The 12,690-nt window shown below is 42.0% G+C and overlaps 1 protein-coding gene across 1 annotated transcript in view; it reads right to left on the bottom strand.

The window, feature by feature from the left end:
* The window catches only part of Lars2 (leucyl-tRNA synthetase 2, mitochondrial), a 96,678-nt gene that overhangs the window by 51,317 nt on the left and 32,671 nt on the right, over positions 1-12,690 (bottom strand). Inside the window, exon 6 of the mRNA XM_031345758.1 lies at positions 3,100-3,189. Within this exon, the coding sequence (XP_031201618.1) occupies positions 3,100-3,189 (90 nt within the window). The remainder of the gene's footprint in view (positions 1-3,099; positions 3,190-12,690) is intronic.

Raw genomic sequence — 12,690 nt, 5'->3', positions numbered from 1 at the left:
ACTGTCAGAGTCTCTCAGGAGATAGCTATATTTAGGCTGGCTTGCCCTTCCTTCAGTCTCTGCTCCATGAAAAATAGATAAATCTTAAGTGAACAATTAATGAATTTTTAAGTGAGTAAACATGTGACTACTACTCTTGTTAAAATACAGAACATTTTCAGGACCTCCAGAAAACTGTTATGCTTTCTGCCTTCAACATTGTGCCCCAAGGGTAACAACTCTGAGTTCTACTCACAGATTCACTTGCCTGGTAGAACACATGGTCCTAACCATAATGAAGGCACTCCAGAGTTCCTGTTAGATTCAGTCTTTGTTCAAAACAAACACCTCTGCCTACACTTACCACATTGTGACATTCCGGTGCCTCCTGGTACAAGGAGGCACTGAGAACAGAGCTATCAGGGGATCGCTCTACTGATTTGAGAAGCACTGCTTAAAAATTTAACGGAAGACTATATAACATGTGAAATTCCTCAGCACCAAAAGTATTCACAGAAATTCTATCAGAGACAGTGCTAGCAGCCATGTGCCTCATAGATCCTTCTTCCTTCCTGCTCATGGCCTGCATCCACCTCAACTCTGTCCTGCAGGCTGGTTTGCCTCTGTGAGAAACTATGGTGAGCTGAAGGAGGTGCTATAGCACCCTCAGACAGCCTGTCCTGCTGGGTCAGAGGCCTAACATTACCCTCCGGCTCAAGTGAAATGGCAAGGGTATTCTCTGTCACCAGTGCTAGATGCTTTCCAGCCCTTTAGGGCTGTGCTAAAGTCAGCCCAGTCAGGCCCTTTATTATGTTCTCTTCAGTGACTTTTTCAAGATGTGTTGGGATCTGACTGGTTCTGGATATTTCCCACACTTACATAAAAGTCAGAGTGGGGAAAGGTTAGCCATCAGCTATAATCTGGGTTATGATTATATGACTGCAAGTGGTATAGTCACAAAAAAGTTGAAGCTATGCCATCTGGAATCAGATGGGAAGATGAGCATTGAACTGTTTATTTTCTCTAACATGGGGTCTCCTAGGTCTTCACCCTAAAAGTTTTAGGTTCATAAACCTAAGAAAATTGGCTCATCTTTTATTACCACTAACACCAGGGAGATTTTAGGAGGTAAAAAGAGAGAATGCTACTGCTTTATTTTTGGTAGTGCTCAGTCTGCTGCAGATGAGTCTATGAACCTGAAGTACTCTTCATCTTTACCATTATGTGCAAACAGGACTTTCTTTGTTTCTCACATAAAAGTTACAATTTTTGTTTTGTTTTGGTATTTTTGAGACAGGGTCTCACTAAGTAGCTCTGGCTGTCCTGGAACTCACTGTGTAGACCAAGCTGGCCTGAACTCACTGAGACCTGCCTGACTCTGCCTCTCAAATACTAAGATGAAAGGTGTAGGTGAGTTCATTTCTGGATCTTCAATTTTATTTATTTATTTATTTATTTATTTTGCTTTTTCGAGACAAGAATTCTCTTTATAGCTGTCCTGGAACTCACTCTATAGACCAGGCTGGCCTCTAACTCAGAAATCCACCTGCCTCTGCCTCCCAAGTGCTGGGATTAAAGGTGTGCACCACCACTGCCCGGCTGGGTCTTCAATTCTATTCCATTGATCTACCTGCCTGTCACTGTACCAATACCATGCAGTTTTTTATCACAATTGCTCTCTAATACAGCTTGAGGTCAGGGATGGTGTTCCACCAGAAGTTCTTCTATTGTTGAGAATAATTTTTGCTATCCTAGGTTTTTTGTTATTCCAGATGAATTTGCAAATTGCTCTTTCTAACTCTGTGAAGAATTGAGCTGGAATTTTGATGGGGATTGCATTGAAGCTGTAGATTGCTTTCAGCAAGATGGCCATTTTTACTATATTAATTTTGCTAATTCATGAGCATAGGAGATCTTTCCATCTTCTAAGATCTTCGATTTCTTTCTTCAGAGACTTGAAGTTCTTGTCATACAGATCTTTTACTTGCTTAGTTAGAGTCACACAAAGGTATTTTATATTATTTGTGACTATTGTGAAGGGTGTTGTTTCCCAAATTTCTTTCTCAGCCTGTTTATCCTTTGTGTAGAGGAAAGCCACTGATTTATTTGAGTTAATTTTATATCCAGCTACTTTGCTGAAGTTGTTTATCAGGTTTAGGAGTACTCTGGTGGAATTTTTGGGGTCACTTAAGTACACTATCATATCATCTGCAAATATCATCCTAAGTGAGGTAACCCAATCACAAAAGAACACACATGGTATGCACTCATTGATAAGTGGATATTAGCCCAGAAGCTCAGAATACCCAAGATGGAATTCACAAACCACATGAAACTCAAGAAAGAAGAACAAAGTGTGGACACTTCAGTCCTTCTTAGAAGGGAGAACAAAATACCCATGGAAGGAGTTACAGAGACAAAGTATGGAGCAGAGATTGAAGGAATGACCATCTAGAGACTGCCCCACCTGGGCATCCATCCCATATACAATCACCAAACGCAGACACTATTGTGGATCCCAAGTGCTTGCTGACAGAAGCCTGTTATAGCTGTCTCCTGAGAGGTTCCACCAGTGCCTAACAAATACAGAGGTGGAGGTTCACAACCAACCATTGGACTGAGTACAGAGTCTCCAATGGAGGAGCTAGAGAAAGGACCCAAGGAGCTGAAGGGGTTTGCAGCACCATAGAAGGAACAACAATATGAACTAACCAGTACCCCCAGAGCTCCCAGGGACTAAACCACCAACCAAAGAGTACACATGATGGGACTCATAGCTCCATTTGCATATGTAGCAGAGGATGGCCCTGCTAGAGTCATCAATGGGAGGAGAGGTCCTTGGTTCTATGAAGACTCTATGCCCCAGTGTAGGGGAATGCCAGGGCCAGGAAGCAGGAGAGGGTGGGTTGGTGAGCAGGGTGAGGGGGATGAGGATAGGGGGTTTTCAGAGGGGAAACCAGGAAAGGGGATAACATTTGAAATGTAAATAAAGAAAATATCTAATAAAAAAAATAGAGTGGGGAAAAAAAAGGTGTAGGTGAGCCACTACACCTGGATAATGATGATTCTAAGATGGAGAGGATTTATAAAATTTTAAAAAGGAAGCTAACATGAGCTTACCTCCTTTTGATAGGCCAGCCCAGCTTCATAGAGTTTGATAAACAGGTATTGAGTCCATTTGTAGTAATCTGGCAAACACGTAGTGATTTCCTGCCAAAAAGGGAAGAGGTATAAATGCACAGTCAGGCACTCCACCACACACACACCGCAACTTAGAGATTCAGTTCTTTTTTTTGTTTTTTTGTTTTGTTTTGTTTTTTTTGAGACAGGGTTTTTCTGAATCGCCCTGGCTGTCCTGGAACTCACTCTGTAGACCAGGCTGGTCTCGAACTCAGAAATCCGCTTGCCTCTGCCTCCAAAGTGCTGGGATTAAAGGCATGCGCCACCACCAGCTGCCTTTTTTAAAGACAATAGTTTTCGTATGTATATAGGTGTGGAGGTATATGCACATGAGTACTGTTGTTGACTGAGGTCAGAAGAAGATCCCTTGTAACTGGAGCTACAGGTGGCTGTGAGATACCACAGTGTTAGAAACTAAACTTGGGTCATCAGAATAACCAGCAAATGCTTAACTGCTGAGTCATCTTTCCAATCCAGCTATGAACATTTTTTGCCAGGATAAACACATGCTGGGGGCCAAGAATATAGTTCATCTGAAAAGCAATCATAAATGTCATGAGTATTTGTTCACTATGATGTGATTCACATTTCAGAATAAATCTTATGTCTACACAGAACCTAGGTCTAATAGCTTATCTAGCCTCATTATTTTCTCTTTATTATATAATATGAATCAAGCTATTGTCTACATGGGGTGATTAATCAAAAGTTCCTAAAGTTTACTTTCTGCCTGAAAAAGAAGTTTAATATAGAGTTTTAAAAACTTGGCCTTCATGCATGTTAGGCAAGGACTCTACAAACTGAGCTGCATTCCTAGCTTTCCTTGGTTGTTTTATATGCTGTTTTGTTATTGTTGGTTTTTTAAGTAGCAGCATCCTAGTTTTAAAAAACAATTCCATTATTTGGGTGTTCCTGGGAGTCAAACCCAGGCCTCAGGCATGCCAACAAGTGCTGCAACACTGACTATAATTCCTGCCCAGAAAACAAGTTTTCAAAAATGCAGAACAGGGTTGGAGAGATAGCTTAGCAATTAATAGCTCAGCAAAGAGAACTGGCTGTTTTTCTAGGTCTTGAGTTCAATTCCCAGCATCCACACAGTGGCTCACAACCATCCATAATTGTAGTCCCATGGAATCCGATGTCCTAGTGTGGAGACATACATGCAGACAAAACACCAATACACATAAATTAATAAATAAAAATTTTTAAAGATGCAAAATAACTCAACTCTTACTCCCAGCTCCATCTCTCCATTGTGAGTCACAGACAAATCCGCCAATCTAACGGTGGTTCCAAGCAGCTTGGCCCCCGCCAAAACTAAGCTGTGGTGAATACCATCTCCCAGAGGCTCCATAAGCACCTGATATATAGGGTGCCACAGGCATGAGCAAACTGCCAGCCAAGGATCAGACCAGCAGGCAGGGAGTACTTTGCCTCCCCAGATCCCCTTACAGCGCCAACACTGCCTTCTCAGCCCTGACCTGCCAGTAGGACATAGACTTGCTCTCTTTCATTTTCTAGACAAATACCTTTAAAACTTTCATTGTTAACAAACATATGTCAGGAGCTGTCTTCTATTCTGTTTTATTTATCATTTTATGTTCTCCAACATTGAAGCAGCCCCCAAATGCTGCTGAATTAAGAATAAACCAGACACATCAGAGTCTATATGCAAAAGTACATATGTATGCCTCATGTACGTTTCACAGCTAAATTCTCACTGTGCTGTGGTCATAAACACACAATAAAAATAGAATTGAATTGGAGGATAGAATGGATGAGGATTATGGGGAATATATTAGACCTTGTTATTGTAGAAATATCTTTTTTGTTTGTTTTTGTTTTTTTCTCTGTATAGCCCTGGCTGTCCTGGAACTCATTCTGTAGACCAGGCTGGCCTTGAACTCAGAAATCCACCTGCCTCTGCCTCTCAAGTGCTGGGATTAAGGGCATGCACCACCACTGCCCAGCATAGAAATATCTTTTTAAAATACCTTTATCCACTACAGCTTTAAGAAAGTACATAAAGCAAATATAGAAAAATCAAACTGTTAAATCTAGGGATGGGACCCATTAACACTTTATTATTTGAGTTGTTTGTATTTGAGTTGCTTATAATGAAATATCAAATATTTCAATTAATATAATATAATAAATGGATTATAATAAATATGCATTATAATGAAAATACTTTATAAGGAATATGTTATAATGCACTCTTAGATCTGCTTCTATATATATATTTTATAATGCACTTCTTGGGTCCCTTGGATCTGCTTCTAGACACTGAATAAAATTCACATAGCAATAGAACAGCATTATCTTGAACTAGGTTTGTGGTTTTGAAAATCAGTTTACCAGAGGTAGAAAAGGAAGGGTAGACTGAGTCTTCATCTAGCCAATCATCCACTTGTGTTCTTTTGGGCATCATTAGCTCAAGGTGAAAGAGTCTGCATGCCATTTTCTCCCTAACTTCCCATGTGAACTTGACCTGTTTTTTTTTTTGTTGTTGTTGTTGTTGTTGTTTCTGCAACTGCCATCTAGAGAAAACATAAAGCTGGCTGCTGCATGGCGAGGGCCACTGTTGTGCAACTGCCTGAGGGTACTAGGACTGAGGAGGCTACTGTGGTTCCCCGTGCTGTACCTTCCTACCTGCGGTAGGCTAGCTGTCTTATTACTAAGTCAAGCAATGTACATTTTGAGAGTCACAGATTCCCTTTGGAGACTTCCATGATTTTCCCATTAGAACAAAAGAAAATTCTAGTCTTCTAAAATTATCAAAGGCATTTTTTTTTAAAATTATATCACTTAAAAGCTTTTAATTTAGCCAACTGGCTAAATCAAAACTCTCTTTTTAGATGTTCATTGCTAACTACTTATTCAAAACACAGTTCTACAGTCAAGAGGCCATTGGGCTTAACACTCATGAAAATATTAATAGTCTCCCTCTCTCTAAAGCAGAGACTCTGCTCCCTGGGAATTAACTGGCAATGTCTAGAAACAATTCTTTGTCACTATTTTGTGGTGTGTGTGTGTGTGTGTGTGTGTGTGTGTGTGTAAGAGAGAGAGAGAGAGAAAAAAAGAGAGTGTATACATGCACACATGCTCACTAACTAGTAGATATGTGAGTTAATACTACAGAGCTAATATAAAGGAGAGTCCCCTAGCCTGGAGGTGATAGCACACACCTTTAATCTCAGCACTCAGGAGGCAGAAGCAGGTGGATCTCTGAATTCTAAGGCCAGCCTGGTCTACAGAGTAAGTTCCAGACAGCAAGGCTACATAGAGAGACCCTGACTTGAAAAACTAAACAAACAAACAGTCCCCTCGAATTATCTAGCTAAACACAGTTTTCATTTTTGTGTCTAGGGTCTTGTATGTAACCCAGGCTGGCCTTACACTCGGGGTAATCTTCCTGTCTTACCCTCCCAAGTATTAGGATTACAGGGGTGAGGCACCATAAGCTGTTTTCTGCTTTAAATGTTAATAGAGCAATGTTTCATTTTAGGCCTGAAGCCTCAGGCAGATCAAAGGAACATTAGCCAGACAACTCTCTAGTGGGCAGTCCACAAAGTAACAAAACAGGTTAAATCTCATCTCCTGGGGCTAGTCCATTTACTGAGTTTCTCTCCTCCATCAGATATGGTCCTTCCACTGAACATGACTGGCAAACCACCAGGAACCTTGCCCAGACACAGGTCAGAGCTGGAATGCTGTTTGCTGGGGACAAGTAATTTTTTTGTAACATCTAAATTTTAAATAATTTAATATGTCCCCAAGTGTTCTGACTTAAAAAATGTCATATAATAAATTTTTCTGTTTTGAAGTCAGAAAGTCATGTGGTTATTGATATATTGGCTTATCCCTCCCACAAAACAGATGTCAACACAGAAGTGTTTAAAGATCATCCCCTGGAATCTAGCCCATGAACCCAAATATTCAGATCCAATCACATCTGCAGGGTCCACTCAGGCACCTTGCATCTGTGGGGTGGAGCTCCCTGCCATCCTCATCTGCCCACAGGCACAGATGGCAACAGTTGGTAAGACTTCATGCTGAGACAAATAGGAAAAAGCAAATAAGACTGACTGTCCCTAAATCCCCCAACATTTCTCTTCCTTACTTTTCCCTGTTTTCAAATAAGTTCACGCAGCTGGAGAGATGGCTCAGTATTTAAAGGCACTTGCTGTTCTTGCAAAGGACTGGGATTCAGTTCTAAGGATACATTTGGAGCTCAGACCTATCTGTAAGTACAGTTCTAAGAAATCTGAACGCTCTTCAGGCATGCACATGGTGCACATATATACATGCAGGAAATCATTCACACACAAATAAGCCCACATCTGCATTAAGGTACTTTGGTTTTAACACAAAGTCAGGTAATTCAAAGTCAGGTATTGTTCTAAAAGCAGGTACAATTCATTTCACATAGATCTCTATCAAGGTATCAGCTTTTATATCCTGTGAGCTCCAGAGAGCACCATCTAGCTGTCTATCTGGGACCTCAGTGAAGTGACTCCTCCACATTGCAATCTTACACTTTACACTGTCTGAGGTTCATGTTGAAAATATTTCATAGGTTTATAGGACCCAAAGCAAAAGATACACTCTCAGAACACAAAGAGGGTCAAAGCAACCTCTTGGAAACCAACCATCCTCCCCTAATGACCTTGAATAACTTAAGGGAACAACTAAGCCAATGTCAGAGCGACTTGTGGCCCAGTAATTGGCATAGATGATGTCCAAGATGCGAAGGCAGTACTGCCTGGTTATGTCTGCAGTACAGAAGAACATTTGCACTGGATGTTAGGCTCATGGCACTCAGGACTCATCTGGTGCTCCGATCCTCCTTCCTGACTCCAGAAATATCTAGACGAGTATGATGTCAGGGAAGGACACTCAGAGGTCCCTCAGTAATCCCCAGGCAGAAAAGGGACATACAGTGTGACACAGCTTAGCACAATACTGGTTTGGGTCTGTTAGCTCTTCTTGTGGTTTTTGTCTGGGGATTTTTGTTCTTTCTCTTTCTCTATAGAAAGCTTTTAGCAGGGGACTGAGGCAGGAGGACTGAAGGTTTGAGGCCAGCCTGGGTTACACAGTGAGTTTCAGACATTCTCTACATAATTAATGATAAGAAGAAGTGGTACTGGACTGTGACCTACTCACAAGATGGAGGCAGCAGAATAAGTGTGAGGGCAAGGAGGTGGGTGCTAGTGTTGGAAAGGCAACTACCACAGAGCTTAGTGTTGGAATGCTTGTGCAGCATGCAAGAGGCTCTGGGTTCAATCCCCAGTACAAGGAAGGGGAGAGAAAGCCAGCGAGATGGCTCACCAGGTAAGTGTGCTTGCTTTCACACACATGCTTCTAGCCTTGGCCTAGAAGACCCTGCATTGGAGACCCAGCTAAGCCACCCATGCAAGTCCAAACAATAAGTAAACCCCAAGAAAAGTTGTTAATAAGAGAGGTTGGCCAGGCAGTGGTGGCGCATGCCTTTAATCCCAGCACTTGGGAGGCAGAGGCAGGCAGATTTCAGAGTTCGAGGCCAGCCTGGTCTACAGAGTGAGTTCCAGGACAGCCAGGGCTACAGAGAGAAACCCTGTCTCGAAAAACAAAAAACAACAACAAAAAAAAAAAAAGAGAGAGAGAGGGTGATGACTGAATGGTGACGAGGACAAGTGGGGAACAGTTCACCACCAAACTAGGCTAAAGCTTAAAGGCCAAATGCCCTTCCCTCATTCAGGATATAGCACAGACTGTCTAGACTTGTTATTTATGCTCCTAGATATTATTCACTTCTCAAGCAGGCTGTCAGATTATGAGGAAATGGAGGAGCAGAGGGCTACAGGCAGAAGCCCCAGCCCTGGATGACCTGGACCATGGCAATCAGATGACTCTCTCTGGCCTTACTAGTATTTTCTGACACAGATGTTGCAACCACTGTAAGAATGAAGGGATCTGATGAGGATCAGCCTGACTTTCCAACACTGTCAACCCCTTAGATGTGTATTGAAGGTTCATGAGTCTTCATTAAACAAAACATTGAGTCCAGGGGTTATGAGTATTTACAAAATGGTCAAATAATTTCATACTCAGGAAGATGAGGCAGGAGAATTCCCATGAATTTGAGATCAGTCTGAGCTCCACAATTAGACTACCCCGGGGTAGACTGGTCTACAGCATGATGCCATTTTCCAAAACAAAGCAAAGCAAAGCAACTCTGGCCTGAGGCAGAGTTTTAGATCATTTTATAAATAAAGCAGGTTTTTAAAGAAAGGAGTATACCATTGTTCCTGGTTTATTCACAGCAGCTCATCTGAGAAGAGCCTCCCTAACACACTATACACTGATTTAAGAAATCTGTGTGCAGAGCCTCCAAAACTCCAAAGACAAATGGAGAACTGTGTTTATTATTAGCAATTTCCAAATCAAAAACACAGAACTTTGGGAAGGAGGCACAATGAGGTCCCCTGCTCAACAATCTAGTGTCATACCGACTCAGCAGTATACTTCTGCTCTCTTTAATTCACCAGTGAGAAGACACTGAATAAGGTCACCTGCTGGGTCATTTGTTTGTTTGTTTGTTTGTTTTTGTTTTCCAAGACAGGGTTTCTCCATGTAGCCCAGGCTGGCCTCAAACTCAGAGAAACTTGTCTGCCTCTGCCTCCTGAGTGCTGGGATTACAGGATTGTGCTACTACCACCAGGCCAGCTGATGGGTCTTTATACTATGACAGTCACTGGTAGGCAGGGGGATTAGAAGAAAAGAATGGATCTGCCGTTATGCATATGCATTCACTCATAACTCAACTCTAGAGACTCACAGAGTACTTTCCAGGGAAGAGAATGACAGGGAGAGCTGGCATTCTAAGTCAGGCTATACACACCCCAGGCTCAGGTCCAGGAAGACAGCCTTTCCTCCACCTCTGAGAAGTCTGAGGACTTTTACAGTCTCACCATCTTCCTCAGCACTTCATTCATGTCCATCTACCCCATTCTTTCCCATGTGCCCCCTTGGGAAAAGAGAAACAAGCTTGCTGCCGCCTTTACATCCACTAGCTTCCCAGGCCAGGGCTGTTTTTCTCCTCTCAGGGTCCTGGAGTGTTCTCAGTGACTCCTTGACACTGTCAAGACCACACTAGGCCATGAGGCTTCCCTTCTCCTTTCTGGACCATCATCCCCATGGTCCCTTCAGCCAGGCTTACTGAAACCCACTGTGGCCTTCCCTTGGCCTCTTTCTTTTGTTCCTCTTCCTTCCATCTGTCAGTTTCCATCTCTACCTGCATCTCCTATTCCTTCCCTGCTCACCTCTTTGCAGAACTGAAGGAAAAGGTGTTAATATCAGGGTAATTAATTAATCCTGAGCCTAACATTTGTCTAAGCACTCATTTTCAGGCTATTATAGTTCCATTTAGAACTATCTTTAGGCTGAAAATGAACATTTAAAGAAAACCAAAACTGACAAATGCCAGGCACCGCACTTTTATAGTGTGTGTGTGTGTGTGTATGTGTGTGTGTTTAAAGGTCTTGCTTTTCAAATCCAGGGCCATAAGTTAAGTTCTTAAGTGATTTGAAAGGTTTGCATTCTAAATTTCTTAAAGAAAATTTAGAATATTAACAGCAGGGAAATTGAGGCCTGCAGTTTTGAAGACACTGTCTTTCTTACTGAAAATAACTCTTCGATCCTCTTCAGAAGGGGCAGGGGAGAGGCAACGAGAAAGAGAGGGGGGGGACTGTATTTGACTTTTATTCTGTACCTGGAAGTTTGACATTTTCTATAACCCATGATATTCAAGATCCTAGGAGCTGCCCATATGCAGACAAAAAGCAACAATTTGGTAAATTTCTTGGTAATTATTCTTTGCTAACTGACAAGAACTTTATCAAGGCATTATAACAAAGCACAGCTTTGTTAACTTGACATTTAGGAACAAAACACCGTCCATAAAGTGACAGAGGAGATTAATCAATTTGAGTTGCAATTTGTTGTCAGTATAGGTGGGCAGAGACTAGCACTCCATCTTTCTAGAAGGAAATAACACTGATAAAATTTATGTGAACTGAAACATCCTCAAACTTTCAGGCTCAATGGGGCAGAATCTTCCAACAGATGCTTTCAAAAGCCTGGTTCTCTAGGTTTCCTGAGAATGTGAAAACATTTTTTTTCAGGCATGAGTGAAGGGCAGGAGTTGGAAGCAAACGCCTTCTTTATCAGCGCACAAACCAAACAGTGGCAGCCACAGAGCTATCTGCACTTCCACTAAGCATGAGTTGGAGAAACTTGCCACAGTGTGAACAATTTCACCTGAGACAAAGACCAAGAAATGAAACTATAAACTTAGAAAAAGTCATTAAAAAATACCCAATAGCCCAGCAGTGTGTGTGTGTGTGTGTGTGTGTGTGTGTGTGTGTGTGTGTAGTGGGGGTCTGTACATGCTCATGTCTTTGTTCACATGTGTGCATGTCAAGACCAGAGCAGACAATGGGCATCTTCAACCACTCTCCATTTTGCTTGAGACAAGGTCTCTCACTAACCTGGAGCTTATCAATTTGGATGGGCTGGTTTCAGGCATCCTGCTGCCCCACACCCCAGTACTAGCCCAGATTTTAATGTAGGTGCTGGGCATCCAAATTCAGGTGTTTGTGCTTGTACAGCAAGCATTTTAGTGACTCAACATTTTCTCGGCTCTTAACCTAGAAATTTGGGGTTGCTTGTTTGTTTTTGTTTTGTTTTGGCTTGGGTTCCAGTGAAGGAAGAGAAGTGGCTGGTAAACACTGGCCTAGTTGGACATGCACATGATCAGAACTTCAGGATGACTGAAACATGCTAGTCTCAAAAGATACACAGCAAATTCACCTCAAAGGTTCCGCCTTGCACCCTCAAAGGTGAGTTTGGACTACAGAAAAACCTGTAGGAGGCACTCATTCTTCTAAGGAAACACCTATAGGAGGCACTCATTCTTCTAAGGGAACACCAGAAACCCAGAGGTAGAGATTGGGCAGACAAATGGTTTCACTTGTAAGGACCTAAAAGGAGACTGGCTTAGTGAAATACTTGCAGTGCCTGCTACATGTTGTCAAGGCAACTGGCTCTGAGCTCTCAAAATAGAAGTTTCTCCCCAACCTGGTTGTCAGGCACTTACCTGCCTCAAAATACTTTTTAAGATGTTTTTGATTCTTTTGAAATTAAAAGAAAACAACCTCATTTAAAAATATATCTGCTACCCTGCTGGCCTTGTCATTTTTAGGGTTTAACCCTTCTTATTTGATGTTTAGTCAGATGCACAAATAAGGAGCCAGGGCCCTGAAGTCACAAACGACTTTCCATTCTATAAGCTGAACCATGGTGTCTAAAAATGAACTCAGGCAGGAGGGATGCAGGGCCTGTCTGTCTGGGATGAAGAGGACATTATTCCCAAATTGTAATCACCATCTAATGGTAGAGAAGGAAAGGCTGAAACAAATGAGCCCATGACATGAAGAAATCCCAACACAGCCCTGGAAATATGAAATGTGTAAATTGCTATTCCAAAGC

Source organism: Mastomys coucha, unplaced genomic scaffold (genome assembly GCF_008632895.1).
Source record: "Mastomys coucha isolate ucsf_1 unplaced genomic scaffold, UCSF_Mcou_1 pScaffold23, whole genome shotgun sequence".
Lineage (NCBI taxonomy): Eukaryota > Metazoa > Chordata > Mammalia > Rodentia > Muridae > Mastomys > Mastomys coucha.
The sequence above is the reverse complement of the archived record's forward strand: the minus strand, read 5'-3'. Positions and strand labels throughout refer to the sequence as shown.